Below are 22,878 nucleotides of genomic sequence, written 5' to 3'. Positions count from 1 at the left end.
ACACTCCAATCTGCACAATCACCCATTCATACTGCAGACCACAGCAGTAAACCACTTCCCCCTCCTCCACGTGTCAACACACAAAAGGGTGTTTGCAATCCAAGCACGAATTCTGCCATTCCTACTTTCCCAGTGGACAAATCGCACTCTCAGAAAAACCATGGTTTGGAGTAAACACCATAAACTCAGTCACCCCTTAAGACATGTGCAAGATTAATGCAGCCGTGGTCAGCAGGTTGCACTCTTGTCTCTGTATCAGAGTTTGTGGGTTCAAATCCCACTCCAAAGACTCAAGTGCAGAATGTCAGCTGACAATCCTCTACAGTATTGAGCAAGTGCTGCACTGTCGATGGTGCGATTTTCACAGGTGAGACTATAAGCCAAAGCCATGTCAGCTTTCTCTGGTGGACGCAAAAAAAGGTCACGGGACAATTTTGATAAAGAGATGGGATGTTCTACCCAGTATCCTGAGCAATATTTTCTCAAATCAAAATCACAGGGCAGATGATCAGATCAAAGTAAAGAGCAAAGTACTTCAGATGCTGGAGATCTGAAATAAAAACACAATGCTAGAGAAGCTCAGAAGATCTGGCAGCATCAGTGGAGAGAGAAACAGAGATAATCATTTGAGTCCAAAATGATTCTTCTTCAGACCTGATTATCAGGTCACCTTGCCTGAGAGAATTTCTTTTGCAGAAACTGGCTGCCACGCTAAATCACATTAAACGGAGGCAGAGTTCAAACAAAGTACTTCATTGGCTGGTGAGAGATATTGTAAAACATGTCGTATAAACGATATTCTTTTTCTGTCTTTACCCTGCGCCGCGGTGCACGTGTAACAACTTTACAAAAACATTAAACAAAGACTTTGTTACATGTCAATGGCAGAAAAACATAGTAATAATGAAATGATCCAGATAATTTCTAAACGGGCACAGCCACACATTAGTTTAATTGTGACTCCTGTGTAAAACCACAAGAGGCAACAGACAAACAGAAAATGAGGTTGTGGATTGATATAGCACCCTAACACATCTCCCAGAAATTCCTCCATTATTTTAAGTGCAGTGGTTATTATGTAAACAAACACTCAGGCACTTTGCATACCACAAGATCCCAAATACAGAATGATCCATTATTCTGATAATTTGCGACTTTGGCAAATTGCTGGTCAAGGCAATCGGAGGATTCCCTGCTCGTTTTCCACAGGATAATTAACCTGAACCTCAAACCAGGACAGCACGGTGGCTCTGTGGTTAGCACTGCTGCCTCACAGCACCAGGGACCTGAGTTTAATTCCACCCTCAGGTGATTGTCTGTGTAGAGTTTGCACATTCTCCCCATGTCTTCATGGGTTTTCTCCCGGGTGCTCCAGTTTCCACCCACAGTCCAAAGATGTGAGAGTTAGGTGGATTAGCATACTAAATTGCCCACAGTGCATATTAGATAAATTAGCCAGAAGAAATGCAGGGTTTCGGGTAGGTGGGATGCTCGTTGGAGGGTTGGTGCAGACGTGATGAGTCAAATGGCCTGTTTCCACATGGTAGGGATTCTATAGAGAAAAGAAAAAGTTGATCAAAGTAGATGGGATCTTGTTGGACAATTTAATCTGAGAATGTGATGGTCTCCCAATACAACAGAGGGGTCAGCCAAGGTGATATAGAAAGTTTTGAAATGACTCTTGTTCTTTAAGTAACACGGATGTAATCCACAGTTATACCAACAATGGGGTTTCATTCTGAATATTATCAGTGACCCAATCATGTTAACTCAATAAAGTCACCGGTTAATTCGTCAACTAATTAAACTGACCATGACTTGAGTTACTGACTAGATGGCAGATGAATTCAGATCAAGGACTCAACTCCTATTTTGTTAAACAAAAAGCAGAAAATGCTGGAAAAACTCAGCAGGTCTGGCAAAGAGAAAGCAGAGTTAAGATTCTTCAGAATAGATTTTGTTTAATGCCCGAAAACATTTATTACTCCTGACTCTTGACGCACTGGTGAAACAGCTACCCTCTGAGCAACAACTTGGATTTATATGGCACCTTCATGGAGTAAATTGTGCCAAGGTGCTTCACTGGAGCATTAAAGAAAATTTGGCTCCAGAATCTTAAGAAGATATCTAAACAGGTGACCAACAGTTAAGTTAAAACAAGGAGAGTCATTAAGGGGGTAGGGGAGGGGAAAACACAGACAGACAGAGACAGACAGAGACAGAGAGAGACACAGAGACAGACACAGAGACACAGAGACACAGAGACAGAGAGAGACAGGCAGGCAGAGAGAGACAGGCAGGCAGAGAGAGACAGGCAGGCAGAGAGAGACAGGCAGGCAGAGAGAGACAGGCAGGCAGAGAGAGACAGGCAGGCAGAGAGAGACAGGCAGGCAGAGAGAGACAGGCAGGCAGAGAGAGACAGGCAGGCAGAGAGAGACAGGCAGGCAGAGAGAGACAGGCAGGCAGAGAGAGACAGGCAGGCAGAGAGAGACAGGCAGGCAGAGAGAGACAGGCAGGCAGAGAGAGACAGGCAGGCAGAGAGAGACAGGCAGGCAGAGAGAGACAGGCAGGCAGAGAGAGACAGGCAGGCAGAGAGAGACAGGCAGGCAGAGAGAGACAGGCAGGCAGAGAGAGACAGGCAGGCAGAGAGAGACAGGCAGGCAGAGAGAGACAGGCAGGCAGAGAGAGACAGGCAGGCAGAGAGAGACAGGCAGGCAGAGAGAGACAGGCAGGCAGAGAGAGACAGGCAGGCAGAGAGAGACAGGCAGGCAGAGAGAGACAGGCAGGCAGAGAGAGACAGGCAGGCAGAGAGAGACAGGCAGGCAGAGAGAGACAGGCAGGCAGAGAGAGACAGGCAGGCAGAGAGAGACAGGCAGGCAGAGAGAGACAGGCAGGCAGAGAGAGACAGGCAGGCAGAGAGAGACAGGCAGGCAGAGAGAGACAGGCAGGCAGAGAGAGACAGGCAGGCAGAGAGAGACAGGCAGGCAGAGAGAGACAGGCAGGCAGAGAGAGACAGGCAGGCAGAGAGAGACAGGCAGGCAGAGAGAGACAGGCAGGCAGAGAGAGACAGGCAGGCAGAGAGAGACAGGCAGGCAGAGAGAGACAGGCAGGCAGAGAGAGACAGGCAGGCAGAGAGAGACAGGCAGGCAGAGAGAGACAGGCAGGCAGAGAGAGACAGGCAGGCAGAGAGAGACAGGCAGGCAGAGAGAGACAGGCAGGCAGAGAGAGACAGGCAGGCAGAGAGAGACAGGCAGGCAGAGAGAGACAGGCAGGCAGAGAGAGACAGGCAGGCAGAGAGAGACAGGCAGGCAGAGAGAGACAGGCAGGCAGAGAGAGACAGGCAGGCAGAGAGAGACAGGCAGGCAGAGAGAGACAGGCAGGCAGAGAGAGACAGGCAGGCAGAGAGAGACAGGCAGGCAGAGAGAGACAGGCAGGCAGAGAGAGACAGGCAGGCAGAGAGAGACAGGCAGGCAGAGAGAGACAGGCAGGCAGAGAGAGACAGGCAGGCAGAGAGAGACAGGCAGGCAGAGAGAGACAGGCAGGCAGAGAGAGACAGGCAGGCAGAGAGAGACAGGCAGGCAGAGAGAGACAGGCAGGCAGAGAGAGACAGGCAGGCAGAGAGAGACAGGCAGGCAGAGAGAGACAGGCAGGCAGAGAGAGACAGGCAGGCAGAGAGAGACAGGCAGGCAGAGAGAGACAGGCAGGCAGAGAGAGACAGGCAGGCAGAGAGAGACAGGCAGGCAGAGAGAGACAGGCAGGCAGAGAGAGACAGGCAGGCAGAGAGAGACAGGCAGGCAGAGAGAGACAGGCAGGCAGAGAGAGACAGGCAGGCAGAGAGAGACAGGCAGGCAGAGAGAGACAGGCAGGCAGAGAGAGAGACAGAGAGAGAGAGAGAGAGAGAGAGAGAGACACACAGACAGACAGAGAGATAGATAGAGAGAGAGACACAGACAGACAGAGACAGAGACAGAGAGAGACAAGCTCCAGTATTTGTCATGCACAAGTCCAAACAGAAAGTCAACATTAAATCGATCAGTGATTTGAGATGCATCTTCACAAATTTGGATTCCAGCCTTACAATGTCTGCACCATGGAATCCCTGTTCAGCAAATACAAGCAGCAACTTGTGCTCATTATATTTTCTCCTCCTTAACAGAAGTGTATTAGAGTTTTGTCTGTCGTCAACTCACCTGTGTTCAGTTAACTCAGTCCAGAAGGGTGATCTAAAGGGCTTTTGTAGGACAGTGGTAATGTCCCTGTCTCTGAACCAGAAGGCCCAAATTCAAGCCCTACCTGCTCCAGAGATGTATAATAGCTTCTCTGAACAGTTTTATTAGAAAATATCTTGAATGAGGATCCATTTCCTTTCATGATCAGTGGGCTACAGAGGCACTGGGGTTCTTCATTAGCACCTTCCAAAGATGACATTTCAATTTGAGTATGATAAATTTCTGTTGTTATTTTGGAACGTCCTGTTGACACTTCGATCTTTTGCTGCACTCCCTCCAACTGTCTGGTTATTTTAAAATAAAGAGGAGAATAAGGATGCAACGCAGGATCTTCCAGCTCTGGGCAATCATGACTTCACTGACCAAGAACGTTCATCAACATCATAAACCTATGTGACCACATTCACAATCTGACAAACCACGGACGTCTTTAACTCTTCTCCAGAATAACAAACCAGATTCAATCTGCTTGGCAAATGAGTAATTACTCTGCTAAAATAAGGGTTGCATCCCCCCCTTATAATGACGTCTCCTTCCTACATGGAGGAAGAGAGTAGTGTAAAGGGGTTGTGCATCATGAGAGTTAGGTTTCATTTAGGGTTCCCTCATCTTTTAAAGAACCATGAGCTTTTGTTTCTTAGGTCTCCAAACTTGTACCTTCTGCCAGTTTGAAGTACTCATTCTAAGTTACTTAGTCTTTCACAAATCCTACTTGATTAACTTGAGGTTCACTCAAACACAGCTCAAGTGCAGTAATTTCCTTGTCCTGAACTCTTTGCAGATTCCCACTTTCAAATCCATACCTCCTCATTTCCCTACAGAACCAACCTCCAACTCCCATTGTCCAGGGAGAAGCACTCTTGCCTTGAGAGTCAGAGTGTTATGGATTAAAGTCTTCATCCAGAGACCGCAACGAAGATGTCTGGATGGCATCGGAGTGATATACAGAGGGAATGCTCCTTGTTGGATGGTATGAGTTTGCCTCCACCAGTTACTTCTACCTGATGTAGCAATGCTTATGTTGTCTCCAGTAACATAAGAAACCACATGCGGAGGCACTGAGTTGCTACACTGTCATGTCTATTTAAATTTCCTACCTTACTGTAATATCAATCCTTTAATGTTGTTCTATTTTTAATTTATTTTTCAACTCTAAGTAATGCAACTACTTTTATTCCTCAACATTATCCAAGAATTGTACAGAAATTCTTGTACGTAAGATGTCGCCATAAGACTACAGACAGTGTAAAAGCTTTTCACTGTACTCCTCCAATGGAGTACAAATGACAAGAAAAAGGATGAAGTGTATTTTATAGGAGGCCATTTAAGTCTCTCAAAAGTGTGCTCTGCCATTTAACTGTCTTTACTGATTTTCTACCTCAAACCCATTTCTCACCATAAAAGGAGCTACTACAGAACAAAAGCTATATACTAAAGGTGTGCAATACTGTCTAGCATGCATTGCAGTTTGGTGCATTGGTCAAAATGGCTATTCATATTAACACCAAGGAGAAAACACAACAGGGATAGACAGCCTATTAATTTTAACACAGTTGGTAGAATCACCAACATGTTTTGGATGTTCCTGACAGATTACAAGAGTTCATTTATCAGGACAGAATGAACATACTAAAGAAAAGAAAATGCAAGGGTGACCTAATAAAGATCTTTAAAATTAAGGAAGACTTTAATATGGTGAATACATAGAAAATGTATTTCCCCTTGTGAGGAGGGTAAAATCCAAGGCTATGGGTATAAGGTAGCCACTGAGAAATCAAAGAGAGGATTTCAGGAGACACCTCTTTGTCCAGAGAATTCGGAACAAGTCACCACAGGGAGCGGTGAAAACAAAGAAAGTATAGATACAATTCAGGAGATTAAAAACAAGAGGCGGACGGGAGTAGAGCGTAATGCTGATAAAGAAGGATGGAGGAACGTTCAAAGGGTCAGACTGTGCCTATCTTTGTGCTCTACATTCTGACACTGGTGTGATTGTGCTCATTTGTATGCTGCATATTGTACGCTGCATATTGTATGCTGCATATTGTATGCAATTCTATGAATCTGTTGCACTTATGCAGCAAATGTCTTCAAAGTTTGTGAGAAGATTTGTAGCTCGGGTGCTCATGTTGTGGTTCTGCTCGCCGAGCTGGGAATTTGTGTTGCAGACATTTCGTCCCGTCTAGGTGACATCCTCAGTGCTTGGGAGCCTCCTGTGAAGCGCTTCTGTGATCTTTCCTCCGGCATTTATAGTGATTTGAATCTGCCGCTTCCGGTTGTCAGTTCCAGCTGTCCGTTGCAGTGGTTGGTATATTGGGTCCAGGTCGATGTGCTTATTGATTGAATCTGTGGATGAGTGCCACGCCTCTAGGAATTCCCTGGCTGTTCTCTGTTTGGCTTGTCCTATAATAGTAGTGTTGTCCCAGTCGAATTCATGTTGCTTGTCATCTGTGTGTGTGGCTACTAAGGATAGCTGGTCGTGTCGTTTCGTGGCTAGTTGGTGTTCATGGATGCGGATCGTTAGCTGTCTTCCTATTTGTCCTATGTAGTGTTTATATTAGATTAATTACAGTGTGGAAACACGCCCTTCGGCCCAACAAGTCCACACCGACCCGCCGAAGCGCAACCCACCCATACCCCTACACTTAACCCTTCACCTAACACTACGGGCAATTTAGCATGGTCAATTCACCTGACCTGCACATCTTTGTGACTGTGGGAGGAAACCGGAGCACCTGGAGGAAACCCACGCAGACACGGGGAGAACGTGCAAACTCCACACAGTCAGTCGCCTGAGGCGGGATTTGAACCCGGGTCTCTGGTGCTGTGAGGCAGCAGTGCTAACCACTGTGCCGTGTTCTGTGCAGTCCTTGCATGGGATTTTGTACACTACATTGGTTTTGCTCATGCTGGGTATGGGGTCCTTCGTTCTAGTGAGTTGTTGTCTGAGAGTGGCTGTTGGTTTATGTGCTGTTATGAGTCCTAGTGGTCGCAGTAGTCTGGCTGTCAGTTCGGAAATGCTCTTGATATACGGTAGTGTGGCTAGTCCTTTGGGTTGTGGCATGTCCTCGTTCCGTTGTCTTTCCCTTAGGCATCTGTTGACAGATAACCAGGTTTGACCTACAAAGAGTGAAACCTGAAAGCAACAACACCCCCAGATTCTATGGACTATCTAAAGTGCACAAACCAGACATCCCACTCAGACCCATAGTATCACTACCAGGGACACCATCACACAAACTGGCTAAAGAACTACCGCAGAAACTGAAACACCTGATCAGCGGATCCAGACACTCTATACAATCAACACAGGAATTCTTGGACATCATCAGAAATATACACATAGACAAGAAACAAACCATGGTCTCATTCGATGTAACGGAACTGTTCACCTCTATCGACAAAACCCTAGCCAGAGAAACAATAGCCAACCTGCTGGACATACAGAACAGACAACAGGACGGGGAACCTATCAATAAAGTCGGCATACTCAAACTACTGGACCTGTGCCTCACAACACACTTCACATTCAACAACCAAATATATGAACAAATCAACAGCACACCCATGGGCTCTCACCCATCTCTGGACTCATAGCAGAAGCGGTAATGCAAAGATTAGAACAAACAGTCTTACCGCAAATTCAACCCAAACTCTGGGTCAGATATGTAGATGACACCTTCGTAATCATTAAGAACACAGAAATAGAGAACACACAACGGATCATCAATGCCACACTCACAGGAATCCGATTCACTCGAGAGGAAGAAAAGGACAACCAACTCCCATTCCTGGACGTGATGGTACAGAGAACACCTAACGGAGAATTCACCACAAAAGGTATAAAGGAAAACCACAAACACAGACCAAGTCCTAAACCACGAAAGCAACCACCCCAACACACACAAAAGTTGCATCAAGACACTATTCAAAAGAGCCACAACACACTGCAGTACACCAGAACTGCAAAAAGAAGAACACGTATACAATGTATTCGCCAAAAACGGATACCCGCGCAATTTCATCAACAGATACCTAAGGGAAAGACAACGGAACGAGGACATGCCACAACCCAAAGGACTAGCCACACTACCATACATCAAGAGCACTTCCGAACTGACAGCCAGACTACTGCGACCACTAGGACTCATAACAGCACACAAACCAACAGCCACTCTCAGACAACAACTCACCAGGATGAAGGACCCGATACCCAGCATGAGCAAAACCAATGTAGTGTACAAAATCCCATGCAAGGACTGCACAAAACACTACATAGGACAAACAGCTAACGATACGCAACCACGAACACCAACTAGCCACGAAACGACATGACCAGCTATCCTTAGTAGCCATACACACAGATGACAAGCAACATGAATTCGACTGGGACAACACTACTATTATAGGACAAGCCAAACAGAGAACAGCCAGGGAATTCCTAGAGGCATGTCACTCATCCTCAGATTCAATCAATAAGCACATCGACCTGGACCCAATATACTGGTCACTGCAACGGACAGCTGGAACTGACAACCGGAAGCGGCAGATTCAAACCACTACAAATGCCGGAGGAAAGATCACAGAAGCGCTTCACGGGAGGCTCCCAAGCACTGAGGATGTCACCTAGACAGGGGACGAAACGTCTGCAACACAAATTCCCAGCTCGGTGAACAGAACCACAACAGCAAATGTCTGCTTGTCCTTCTTTCCCTCACATCACCCTTGGGGAGTTGAGGTAAGATATTTTTATCTTTTCACAAAGGTTTTGTTTGCCAGGAAGTACAGCACATACTCTTGGGCATTGCGCCAATGAAGGCAGTGGGATCATCAGGTGCTAGGATAAGCAGTTGATAAAGTACGTGAGAGTCAACCAGCACAAGCAGGCCACCACATTCTAGACAGATTAATTCTTTATCTTTTACTGCATGAACACTCACTCAAGGCAGTTTCTTTAGGTGGAAGAGTAAGTTTGCAATACAGCCAGATTCTCAAGCTGGGAAACAGCTCCTCAACATGAACCTTCCCGTTATAGCTCACATCAACGTGACTACTTAGTGCTGAGACATCACTTTGTATTGTTTAAAAAAAGGCAACTCCTGGTCTAATGATAGATCCAGCCTTCACATCTACAATACAGAGTCTTCTACCAACGGTAGCTGTGTGTTAAATGAAAAGTTAGGCCTGGATTTGCAGATGGGGTACAACATAACTATGAAGTACAAATGAAAAGGCGAAATTTCGATAAACTTGAATTACAGGGAGTGAAGCATCTCTCAAACTCCTGCCATGATCATCTAGTTGGGTCTGGCAGAGACACCAGAGACCAAAAGGAACTAGCAAATTAATTGTTACATGTAGGGATAATTGGGTGAGCACTTGACTGATGTGTACAAAGAACAAGTAAATCACCTGGTAAGCTAAGATATTGAATGTCAATTGGATTCTAATCACAGTTGATATTTTACTTGGGGCTAATTCTATACTTAAACATCCAAATAAATATCGCAATGAAAGGTACTGGCCAACAGTGGACTTTGTGGAGTCTAAGTGGAATCAAAGAAACTTTGACCAGAAAAGTGAAACTCTAGACTGTCTATCCAGCATTTACTCTCTGGCATTTGACACCTTCCAGTCATATGTCTTCAGATAATTACTTTCTCCCAATCGTCCTGCAGCAGTCGACTTCTTACTATGAAATAGTCCCATAAGCATCCCTCTTAACTTCCTTAAGTCACCAAATTTCACTGACTAGCCTATATTTTGAATATTAATTGGCTTCTAACCACAGTTAACATTTTACTTGGGCTAATTCTATTCTTAAACAACCAGAGAATAACATTTCTCCAAGATCCTGATCAACATTGCTTCCCAGGCAAACACTGTCAAAAAACCTAGATAAAGCTATTACAAACATATATCAATATATTTACAGCAGTGGTGGATAGAGTTTTGGATATCAAAGGTACTAAAGGAATTGGTGATGTGCAGGAAAGTAAAAATGTAGAATGGATACATTGACCAAGGTCCAAGGGTCTACTCTTGCTCTGACACTCATGACCTTAACTGCTAATTCATCTTAAATCTGTTTGTGGTTGACTGCTTTCACAAAGTGGCTATTCTAATCACTTATGAACAGTGCATTCAGTTCAGAAGTAACTCATTTTTACATTGTGCAAAAGCATCACAAACATGAAGTGGTTTTATACTCAGCAGTGAATCTTCAATAGCACAGTCCAAACCCATGAACCCTTCAATCTAGAGGGGCCAAATCAAACGCTATCTTGACATGGAACCATATTAGCTGAAAATGTGTTGCTGGAAAAGCACAGCAGGTGAAGGGCTTATGCCCGAAACATCGATTCTCCTGTTCCTTGGATGCTGCCTGACCTGCTGCGCTTTTCCAGCAACACATTTTCAGTTCTGATCTCCAGCATCTGCAGTCCTCATTTTCTCCTCCATGGAACCATATTATCAAGCCTTCATCATTGGTGGGCAAATATTCTGGAGCTCCCTCCCTACAGTACTGTGGGTGCACTGACACCACCTAGACGGCACCAGTTAAAACCAGTGGCTCACCACCACCTTCACAATGACAATTAATGCTGACCTTGTGATTAACACCCCAAATTCATGAATGAATAAATTTTAAAAATAACAACATTGTTATCAAGATGATTGTCAATTAGACAGTGGAGACACTCTAAAATTATGGGAGAATCCAGTCATTACTATCTCCCTGAAGAACCTGGTCCAACATTCAATATTGGTTACTTCTGCTCTGTTCAACTTTGACTTTCTGCACATTTTTTTGGAAAGGAAATATGGGATGTGGTTAGGCCAGCAGTTATTTCCAGTCTCTAATTGCCCAGAGATGATTGCGAGTCAACTACATTGCTGTGGATCTGGAGTTACACGTAGGCCAGACCAGATAAGGATGGTAGATCTTCTTTCCTTAAGGACATTAGTGAACCAGATGGGTTTTTACAACACTCGACAGCAGCTACACTAAACTGAGTCAACTGATGGAATTAGCATGCTCCAAGATTTCCAAGCTGATTACCTTATTCTGCCAAAAGATGCTGAGGATAGGTCTAACTCAGAAGATAGAAACTGTTGAGCCCATTTATCGCATTAATTCTCTCCTATAGAGGAGTACACAGAGAATACAGGCTTGGTAGAATCTCAGTTTAGATTAGATTCCTTAAGTGTGGAAACAGCCCTTCGGCCCAAACAGTCCACACCAACCCTCCGAAGAGTAACCCACCCAGATCCGTTTCCCTCTGACTAATGCACCTAATACTATGGCCAATCTTTGTGACTGTGTAAGGAAAACACAGCACCTGGAGGAAACCCACACAGACACAGGGAGAATGTGCAAACTACACACAGATAGTCACCCGAGGTGGTAACTGAACCCGGGTCCCTGGCGCTGTGAGGGAGCAGTGCTAACCACTGAGCCACCATGCTGCCCTGGCCACTTAGTATCTGATCAGGTTGCTGTTGTAACCAATAGGTGCTGATTGCAGCATCAAGTGGTTGTGGAATGGAGATATGTGAAGCTATCACCAACACCAAGTGTCACACATGGAAAAAAAGAAGAACAGGAGGGTCAGACATCCTGCTGACTCAGAGCTGGCTCTGAGGGAGCTGGATCAGTGTCAAGGACCCTTGTTACTGTAGCATCATCAGTAAACAGCGAATAAATAAAGATCCAAAGCAATGATGTCACTTATTCTGAACACACAATAGCAGTACAAAAAGACTGAAAAATCTTGAAGATGCAATTGTTGAAAGGAGAAGTATTGTCACTTTCTTAAAGCTAGCTTGCCTCAGTTCCCAGTGATCCTGCTTTTCAAGACCCATCTAGGACAGAGTCATAGAGAGGTACAACACAGAAACAGACCCTTTGGTCCAACTTGTCCATACCGATCAGATGTCCAAATTAATCTCGTCTCATTTGCCAACATTTGGCCATTATCCCTCCAAACCCTCCCTATTCATATACCCATCCAGATGTCTTTTAAATGTTGCAATTGTACCAGCCTCCAACAATTCCTCTAGCAGCTCATTCCATGCACGCAACACCCTCTGCGTGAAAAGGTTGCCCCTTGGGTCCCTTTTGTATCTTTCCCCTCTCACCTTAAACCTATGCCTGCTAGTTTTGGACTCCCCTACCTCAGGGAAAAGACCTTGTCTATTTACCCTATCCATGTTCCTTATGATTTTATAAACCTCTATAAAGTCACCCCTCAGTCTCTGACAATCCAGGGAAAATTGCCCCAGCCTATTCAGCCTCTCCCTATAGCTCAAACACTGCAACCTTGGCAACATCCTTGTAAATCCTTTCTGCACCCTTTCAAGTTTCAAAACAACTTTCCTAAAGCAGGAAGAGTAGAATTGCACATAGTATTCCAAAAATGGCCTAACCAATGTGCTGTACAGCCGCAACAGTCCCAACTCCTATACTCAATGCTCTGACCAATAGAAGCAAACTTCCAAACACCTTCGTCACTATCCTATCTACCTGGGCCTCCACTTCAAGGACTATGAACCTGTGCTGCAAGTCTCTTTGTTCAGCAACACTCCCAGGACCTTACCATTAACTGTATAAGGCCTGCCCTGATTTGCCTTTCCAAAATGCAGCACCTTGCATTTATCTAAATTAAACTCCATCTGCCATTCTTCGGCTCATTGACCCATCTGATCAAGATTCCTTTGTAATCTGAGGTAACCTTCTTCGCTGTCCACGACACCTGCAATTTTGGTGTCATCTGCAAACTTACTAACCATACTTCTTAAGTTCACATCTAAATCATTTTATATGAATGACAAAAAAAACAGTGGACCCAGCACTGATCCTTCATAAAGTTTTACAGCATGGAAACAGATCCCTCAGACCAACCAGTTCACACCGACCATAACGCCAAACGAAACTTGTCCCGCCTGCCTGCTCCTGGCCCATATCTCTGCAAACGCTTTCTATTCATGTACTTATCTAAATATCTTTTAAATGTTGCAACTGTACCCCCATCCACCACTTCCTCCAGAAGTTTATTCCACACACTGTAAAACGGTTGAGTCCATAAACTTACATTGGTGCTTGTGTGACATCGGTGAGAAAATGTTATATTGTCTGATACTGTGTCTTTTGACTATGATGTTAAATCGATGCCCTGTATACGCATTCAATTCCACTGCATTATGCAAATTGGAAAATATTGTTTTGGTGGCCTCACAAACATGTCACACCAATCAAAACAGATATGATTAAGTAATTTATGTTTGAATCGGTTTACTGCATACAAAATGGCCACTGTCCTGCAACAAACTACACTTGCATAGCACCTTTAACATAATAGGTCATCCATTGGCATTTCAGAGGAAAGAACAGAATAAGCGATGGGAGAATTAATAACAAAGTCGACCATAATCTCATGTAAACAGATAGATGTGAAAAGAGAGGTCACTAGATTAGCATTCAAGAACTAAGATTCAAATCCCACCTTGGCAGATGATGAAATATGATTTCAACCAAACAAAATCCATAAGTAAAAAAGCTTGCTTACTGGCGACCATAAGCTACAGGAGTAAAATTAGGCCATTCAGCCCATTGAGTCTGCTCTCCCATTTGATCATGACTGATATATTTGTCAACCCCATTAACCTGCCTTCTTCCTTTAACCTTTGATTCCCTTCCTAATCAAAAATCTGAATTAGACTTGACCTCCACACCCTTCTGCGACAATAAATTTCACAGATTCACCATCCTCTGGCTGAAGGAATTCTTCCTCATCTCAGTTCTAAAGGGTCATCCCTTCCCTCTGAGACTGTGCCCTCGGGTTCAGTATAAACTATATAAAACTGTCATTTGATGTAAAAATCCATCTGGTTCACTAATGTCCTTTAGGAAAAGAAATTTATCATCCTTATCTGATCAGGACTACATGCGAATCCAGAGCAATACGGTTGACTTTTAACTGTCTGGGCAATAAATGCTGGCCGAGCAAGTGATGCCTATATTCAAAGAACAAGTAAAAGAAAGAAATCAAACATAACTTAACATAACATAAGGAAGTGTAGTTGACCATTTAGCTCTTTGAGTCTGCATCACCTTTCCACAAGATAATGGCCAATCTACATCAACTCCAATTTCGCACACTATCCCCAAATCCTAACACAAAACAAACTACACCAGACAGCTGGAAGATCTGTCAGAATTGAAGAGGTCAGGGAAGTGGGAGGGTGAGAATAAACAGGAAGCCAGAGTCACCATCAAAAACTCGGGAAATGTATTCTACGGACCAATATTTATACAAGTGTATGACTCAATGTAGTTGCGTGTTGTGAAGATGGCGATAAACGGGTTGAGGTAATGATGGATTACTGCTGAATTCCAGCTCTTGTTTTCCACCACTGGAGGCTGACCCTTCAGATCTAACATTTATAAAGCCTGAAGAACTTTTCTAAAATGTTCTCTTCCTGGTCATGTTCTCTTCTCTTTCACCATGTGTTCACTCATTTCTTTTTGGAGCCCCCGTTAACCCTTCCAAAAGATGTTAAATGAGAGGGACACTGTAGAAATACAAGTTATCACTGTACAAGAGGTCATTAAAATGCCTCAAAGCTCAGAAGAGGACCTCACTCTCACTGGCTCTTCATTTAGCAAAAATTGTCACCATCGAAGCTAACGAAAAAGGATTAATTTTACTAAAAATAAATAATTGAATTAAGCAATTAAATGGATTGAGAACAAGTTGTTAACATTATCGGTGTTCCTGAGTCAGCAGTGATCAACAGCAATCTTCCTTGTATTCCTGCCTTTCATGTAACAAAACATCTCTCAGCATTTCACAGAAGAACAGCATTAGGAATGGTCAAGTAATCCAGTGCAGAGAGATTACTAAATATTATGAAAACTGGAGCTTTGAGAAGGTTATATCCTCATTAAAATAGCTCGCTGTTAAGATAAACCATAGGAATACAAGAACAGGAGGAGCTGATCTCGTTCTCAAGTGTATGCTGTTTTTCAATGAACAACAATCCAGCTTGATTTCCTATCGTTTGCTTCAATACCCTTGGCTAACCAAAATCTATCTTTTGGAGTTTTAAAATTACTAATTGGTAAATGGCCACTTACAAGAGTGGGGCGGGTCAAACTTTCTGCCATAATGTGTGAAGAATTGTTTTCTAATTTCACTCCTGAAAAAGATCTGGTCCCAACTGTTTGACTGTGCCTCCAGTGCTATTTCCCCAATTTAGGATTGATTAACAGAGATTGTTATTTCCCGGTTCATCCAGAGTATCTTTAAATAAAAAGATGATCATTGAGGTCAGATACCAAATTCAACCAACATGTCCTTTGGTAACATGAATTCGCTTCAACAGGGTGACTTTACCTGATGTGTCAATGCTAATGTTAGCTATTGTAACATATGAAACTGGGCATGAATATTGTGAAATTGAAGAAGCCAAGCTTGAATGCTTCCATGCTACATTGTCCAGTCACTTACTTGCATAAAGCACATGTGGAACAGCTAAGGCAGTGTTTAAAAATTAAAATTCGAAATCTTCCAAAACAGCTAGAACTGTACTATTAAAGGAAAAATTCAACAAAGCATGATTAATTGCTCCTACCCCTTTCTCTGACATGTGCCAATCCACCTCAAAGTATATTCATCAACTTTGTAACAGTTTCGGCTTTGCACAGTTGCTAAACTGGTGTATGCAAATTGAGTATTAAGATGACTCCAGGTCATGGAGCAGTTTTCTAGGTGTCAGCCTAATACTACACTACTCCTGAGAGACTAGAACATGCCTTTGTCTTCACCCTAAACACATGCCTTTTAATGGCAAAGCAAAAACTGACCTCATGGTAAAATCCATCACTTTGCAAATCGTTAACAGCTCCCAAAAGCAAGTAGCTCTGACCCTCTACCAGTGAATATGAGGTCGGAGGCACTTTAATCAGTTCCTCACTATTAATATCAGTTATAGTATAAGATTACACCACGATAGTGTTTCAGTGCCAGTCTGGTCACATCTTGACTGCACCATGTGCTTATGACATCACAGCATGGGCTAACAAACTGGGTTGTACAATCTCTACAGAGTTCATGGTAACCCCAGCAGCCTGTCTGCCCGTCCAGAGCTTTGTACATTCACCCCATAAACAATGACGCTGAGTCTACGTGTCTTTTAACTCTCTTGTTAACCCTGTTTCATGTGGATGCTGTGCTATAATAAAGAAGTGTTTCTTCCAATAGCAGCATTGGTTCACCCAGCCTCCAATAGGTAGTCACTGAGAGTATGCTATTATTTGGGGCTGAGGGGGTCCCCAAATGCCCTCCGACATTAGGGCAACATCCCAGCCTCTGAATCCCATTCCAGGACTCAACAGCCTCAAACAAACAATGTGCCCTCTAAGCGCTACAGTCACAGTGCAAGATTCCGTGGAGACTTTCTCAGCATTGATTCCCAGTTTTAGAATTCACTGCCGTGGATGGATGTTGGATGCCCAGCAGGAAAAAAACTGAGGAAACGTTGGCCATGGAAGAGGCCCATTGTAACATGCCCAAATTGTTCTCAGCCTGTAAATCCTTCTTCCAACACATGACAATGGCAGGCACCATGAACAGGAGAGATTCTTAGTCGTTCAGGTAATGGGAAAACAGTTGGATCTTCTCCCATCAACATCCATAGTTCCAGGTTCCAATGCACATATGTTGCCAACGTAACTGAAGCCTCCTAAGTGACACACCACCGCAAACCCCAGGAGTATATGAAAATAAAATGTCACGGTGCTTCCCCCACACACTCGCAGATACAACACTTAGACACACATCACAGTTACCTTGGTACAGATAACGTATTAACGTTGCTCACTTAACAACCCATCTAAACGTATAGTGCCACTCTACAACAGGCAAACTATCCTACTCTGCGTCCTAAGGGTACATCTAAGTGCAACTTCCAACTGTCAAATAGGCGAGAGCAGTTGCACACAAAACATTCCATGCTGAATGCAGGTGGCTTTTTGACATTCCTCACCTTCCTTAACCCTCAGTTCCAGACATCCAAAATAAACTCAAAAAAGGAGACACCAAACTCGAATAAAATTTGGGTTGCGTCAACAGCAAAATTCTGGAATTCACTTTTGAAATTGGAAAGTAGTAACCTTCTAAAAGACAATTTGTTCGTCTGGAAACTCCTATCTCCTTCAAGAATTTTTTTTTTCCCCCATTACCAGAATTTTCTTTTGAAATCAAAACACAGCGTCTTTACCTGGGGATGGTTATGCATTTGGTGTTAATACTCTGCGTGGTAATTGCTTTCTCCAACTCGTCCAACTGGCCGGTTTTCTTCAGCTTTTTCACCAAACTTTTAACCGCTTTCTCACACCATTTCTCCTCCTGGCCGTTTTGTTCTCCTTTCTTCCAGCCCAGGAGACGTTTGACAATCGGCGGAGTGAAAGGCAGGATCGAAGACATTTCCCGCACGGGGTTGGCTTATTCCGTCTTTAATTCTTTTTTTTAAAAAAAAAACAACAACAAAAAAAAACTCTATTTTAAAAAAAAACACACACACACGCACGCACAAACTCCGAGCCCAAGATCGCGTTCCCCTCAAGACTTTCCCGAAGTTTCTTCAAAACTTTCTCCTCAGTCTGACTGCAGCCCGGCCGCACCACCCCTCCTGAAAGGGGGAGGTGGGGGGGGCGCGAGCTCCGTAACCCTCCGCTCCCTCAATCGAGTGCCTCCGCCTATCCTGGCCTTGCCGTCGGTAAACGCGCCGGCTTCTGGCCCCCCCCCTCACGTTTTACGCAAGCTGGGAAAAAATTCAAAGGGAGGGAAGTTACTTTTTTTTTTCCTCTTTCCTCCCCCCCCCCCGGGGTTAAAACAAAAAAAAGTTGCTCCTTTTTTTTAAAAGTCTGCTGCTGAAATCACTCCGCCGGAGTTGGTGGGGGTGTTGATGTGATCCGCCGCCCACTCTCAGATCAACTTTCGAGAGTCTTGTCTGATGTAAATTACTTTACAAGCCGGCTGTAGCAGAGGAGACTGAGCAGCCAGTGTTTTGTGTGTGTGTGTGTGAGAGAGAGAGACAGGGAGAGAGAAAAAAAGTGTCATTGCCTAGACCTACCCCCCTCCCTTTCAACACCAATCACAGAGAAGCCTATGAAAGCTTCACATTTAACCCAGCCCAGAATTAGAATTTCACTGAGACTCTACACATCTACTCAAAAATGCAGCAGTAATTTCATGACCACATTCTTAAACTGACCTGTTAAATGCTAATCAGCTAGCTGGGATCAATAACCTTTTTTTTATTGGGGTGTGGTTCATACTTGCAGAGGAATAGATTAATTGTGCTGCAGTTCATCATTGGAGTGAGGCAACCCATTTTTTTAAAATTACATTTTAGTCTGTTTTCATTTCCCAAACAAAATGGTTGCTACTAAATCTGGTCTAGTTAGTTATATTCTGACTGAAGGCTGAGAGGTTGGAGGTCTGGGTTCCCTGCTTTTCAAACTGGTTTGATTCCCCGGTGGTTTGCTGACTTGTTCAAATTGTTATCTTTCTGATGACACATTTCTCTCCAATTTTCTGGTTAACCAATCGATGTGAAACCAAGATGCCACGTGTTGCTGATAAAAATGAATAAGCTGTAATAAAAGTTTTTTTTAGAAAAGTGGAGTTGAGGTTTAACAAAACAACTGTGATCTCATTGAATGGCAAAACAGACTCGATGGGCTGAATGGACCACTTCTGCTCTTATGTCTTATGGCTTTAACATCTAAATCATGAGCAGTACACAGGGAACATCTCAGAGTAAACAGCTATTTTTAATCAGCCTGTTGAAACACAAGTATGACACACCTTTAGGCCAGGTGAACCTGGACCTTCTGGACCAGAATTGGGATGTTAACACGGTACCATGATTTACACCCACATCTGTATAGGACAATGGATTAACAATCCACCACCTTAACCTTGGGCACCACTTTGTTACACACTGATTCAATAAACCCTGCCTAAATGTTAAAAATTGTCCTCTGCTGAGTGGTCTAAGATATTGAAGAAGACAAGGAAGTTCTCCTGAGATCGCTATGCCCAACCAGTCACACGTCACACCAACCAGCGACACACTCCCCCCTTGCCAATCACTGCAAAAATAAAACCTTTCATTGCTGTTTGTTCGATATTGTCAACACTAAATGGTAATGAGTGTTGACAGCAATCAGTGGATTCTGTAAGTCAGCAAGATATGTCAATGATGTGATGAAGTATTAGATGAATGTGAGAATTCCTCCAATTGAAATGATCATGCACACAGGAATAAAAATAGGAAATAAAGCTTCATTTAAACATTCACAACCTCGGGATGTCCCTGAGCATCTTACAACAAATAAAGTACTTTTGAAGTGTAATCACTATTGTAATGTAGGAAATGCAGCAGCCAATGTCTGCACAGCAAAATCCCACAAACAACTTTGTGACAATGAACAGCTAATCTCTTTTTGTGATGTGGATTGAGGGATAAATATCGGACAGAACATCTGGCACAACTCCCTTGCTCAGCTTTGAAATATCACCAACGATTTTCTACATTCCACCCTGAGAGGGAACAATGGAGCCTCAGTTTAGTGTCTAATCCAAGTTGTTAATGTTATTCAAATCTAGTAAAACATCATAATTCTGTACGTATCCTTCACACCACAGTGGTAATGGCAAAATAGGAAGTAAGTATTTTTTGCATGTTTGCATTCAGACGAGTAGAAGGAGGAAACTGAAGAGAACCCTAAAACATAGGAGAAGTAATAGACCATTCAGCCCATCGAGTCTGCTCTGCTATTCAATGATCTAATAACCCTTAATTCCACTTTCCTGCCTTTTCCCCCAATTCCTCAATTCCCTTACTGATTAAAAATCTATCTCAGCCTTGAATGTATTGAATAACCCACCCTCGACAGTAAAGGATTCCACAGATGCACCAACCTCTGAAAGAAAAAAATTTCTCTTCATCTTTGTCCTAAATGCGCAAATACCTCTGAGATCAATACCTCTGGTCCTAGAGGTGATAAAAAAAATGTGATGAATATTGCTAATATCTCATTGTTTTGGTTGTAAATACAGATAGAAATGAATAACATTTTAATATATTTTTCAGATTGACCCACAAATAACGAAAATAAAATATTCCAGCTCAACTTATGTTTTCAATTTATCTTCTTAGGATGTGAGTGTCATGGGCCAGACCAGCACTTATTGTCCATCTCTAATTGCTCTTGAGAGCAATTAGAGTAATTGCTCTTGAATTCTTGCAGGAGATGTGGTAAAGGGCCACCGAGGTGCTGTTAGGGAGGGAACGCCAGGACTTTGACTCACTGACAGTGAAGGAGGGGTGGTATACTCCCAAGTTAGGGTGGTCTCTGGCTTGGAAGGGAACTTGCAGCTGTTAATGTTCCCTTCCATCTGCTGCCAGGTGTGAAAGATGGTGGGTTTGGAAGATGCTGTCAAAAGGGAGTATTGGTGAATTCCTGCAATGCACCTTGTAGATGGTACACTCTGCTACCACTGTATGTTGGCAGTGGAACGAAAGAACATTTGACGATGCGGTGCCATTCAAGTGGGCTGCTTTGTTTTGGATGGCGAGGTAAAAACAATGACTGCAGATGCTGGAAACCAGATGCTGGAAGAGCACAGCAGTTCAGGCAGCATCCAAGGAGCTTCGAAATAAAGGCAGTATTCCTGATGAAGGGCTTTTGCCTGAAACGTCGATTTCGAAGCTCCTTGGATGCTGCCTGAACTGTTGTTTGGATGGCACCAAACTATTTGAATGTTCTTAGAGTTGCATTCATTCAGGCAAGTGGGAGGTATTCCATTACATGTCCAATATAAAACTTGTTGATGGTGGACGGTCTTGGGAAGATAGGAGGTGAATTACTCAGAATACTGCATTCAATTCTGGTCTCCCTGCCATTGTAAAGATGTTGTTAAACTTGAAAGGGTTCAGAAAAATATTTACAGTATAAGGATGTGCGGAGATTGGAGTGTCTGGACTGTCGGATGTGGTGGAATAAGCTGGCACTTTTTTCCCTGGAGAGTCAGAGGCTGATGGATGACCTATAGAGGTTTATAAAATCATGAGGGGCATGGATAGGCTGAATAGATAAGGTCTTTTCTCTAAGGTGGAGAAGTTCAAAACTGGTGAGAGGGGAGAGATTTAAAAGGAACCTAAGGGGCAATTTTTTCACGCAGAGGGTGGTGCGTGTATGAAACAAGCTGCCAGAGGAGGTGGTGGAGTTGGATACATTTACAACATTTGAAAGGCATCTGGATGGAGATACGAATAGGAGGGGTCTCGAGGGATATGGGCCAAATGCTGGCAAATGGGGTTAGATTTATTTGGGATATCTGGTTGCTGCAGAGGAGTTGAACCGAAGGGTCTTTTCTGTGCTGCATAACCTATGACTCTATAACTGTATAATCCACAGCCTCTAACCTGCTTTTGTCGTCACAGTATACATAAGGTGGGTCCAGTTCAGTTTCTGGTAAATGGCAACACCCAGGATATTGATAGTGGGTGATTCAGTACAGGGAGTTCCAGTGAATATCAAAACATATAACATCAGCCCCCCAGTACAATTCTCTGAATCTCAGTAACTAAGCCCCAATATTCTGTTTCACTCCAGAATTGACCCCAGGTGGAGAACTTGTGTCAAAGAAAAATCTGGGTATTGGTTTGCTGCCGAGGGATTGTAGGTTCTCCAGGAGAAACTGAGCTCAGCATCCAGACTAATACTCCAGCGCAATACCGAGGGAATATTGCAGTGTTCGAGATGCTGCTTCTTCAATTAGGTGAAGGAACTATCCCTATGTTCAGTTGACGACAGAAGATCCTGTGGCTATTGAAACAAGATCAATGATTTCTTCTTGTGTCGTGGACAATTTCATCCCTCAATAAATGCCAAACATCTCGCTATTATTTGTGGGATCATGCTGTGCACAAAATAGCTGCTACATCCACATATGTAACAATCATGCCTGCGTTTCTAAGTCATTCATTGATGTTATGTGTTATGAGAGTGTTAAAACTCTGTTTAAATTCAGGATACTTCCTTTAAATGTTAGAACAAGGCAGACTTTCCCATTCACACTTATAAAACATTAGATGTGAACTTCAGAGGAAACCATTAAAGAATTCATCTGCAGTCATCACTTCACTATGTTGATTGCAGTAGGTCATATCAAGGCAAAGTAATGCAATTGCAATTTGTAGATGTAACCTTCGGAAAACAACTTTGAACAAAATGGGAGAAAATGGCATTATGGTAAATGATCAGCTGTGATCTACTTGAAATACAGGGCAGGCAGGTCGGGCTGAATGGCCTCCTCCTACTGCTATATTACTTCCATTACAACAATGGCCTGGATTTCCTCCACTGACTCAAAGTGAGAGCTGATGAAATGAATACATTTCAGCAACTTTACCAGCAGTGATGATTCCACCTAATTTGAAACATTATAGTATTCTGCCATTGTCGACAGGAAACTTGCAGAACGTTTCAGAGAACATCACCGGGACACCCGCACAAAGCAACCCCATTGCCTCGTGCCTGAACACTTTAACGCCCCTCCCACTCCACCAA

The 22,878-nt window shown here is 43.5% G+C and overlaps 1 protein-coding gene across 3 annotated transcripts in view; it reads right to left on the bottom strand.

Annotated features, from left to right (window-relative positions):
* smad3b (SMAD family member 3b) overlaps positions 1–18,331 on the bottom strand; it is a 123,673-nt gene extending 105,342 nt beyond the window's left edge. For 2 of the 3 annotated variants that reach the window (XM_043677171.1, XM_043677173.1), the window contains exon 1: positions 17,514–18,034. In XM_043677171.1, the coding sequence (XP_043533106.1) occupies positions 17,514–17,719 (206 nt within the window). In that variant the 5' untranslated portion in view covers positions 17,720–18,034. Of the gene's footprint in view, positions 1–17,513; positions 18,035–18,087 lie in introns of those variants that run through there. The other variant, XM_043677172.1, reaches the window with a different exon arrangement.
* Positions 18,332–22,878: the final 4,547 nt, after the last annotated feature.

The sequence above is a fragment of the Chiloscyllium plagiosum genome, chromosome 36, assembly GCF_004010195.1.
Source record: "Chiloscyllium plagiosum isolate BGI_BamShark_2017 chromosome 36, ASM401019v2, whole genome shotgun sequence".
NCBI classification, from domain to species: Eukaryota; Metazoa; Chordata; class Chondrichthyes; order Orectolobiformes; family Hemiscylliidae; genus Chiloscyllium; species Chiloscyllium plagiosum.
This window is presented reverse-complemented; position numbering and strand designations above follow the sequence as displayed.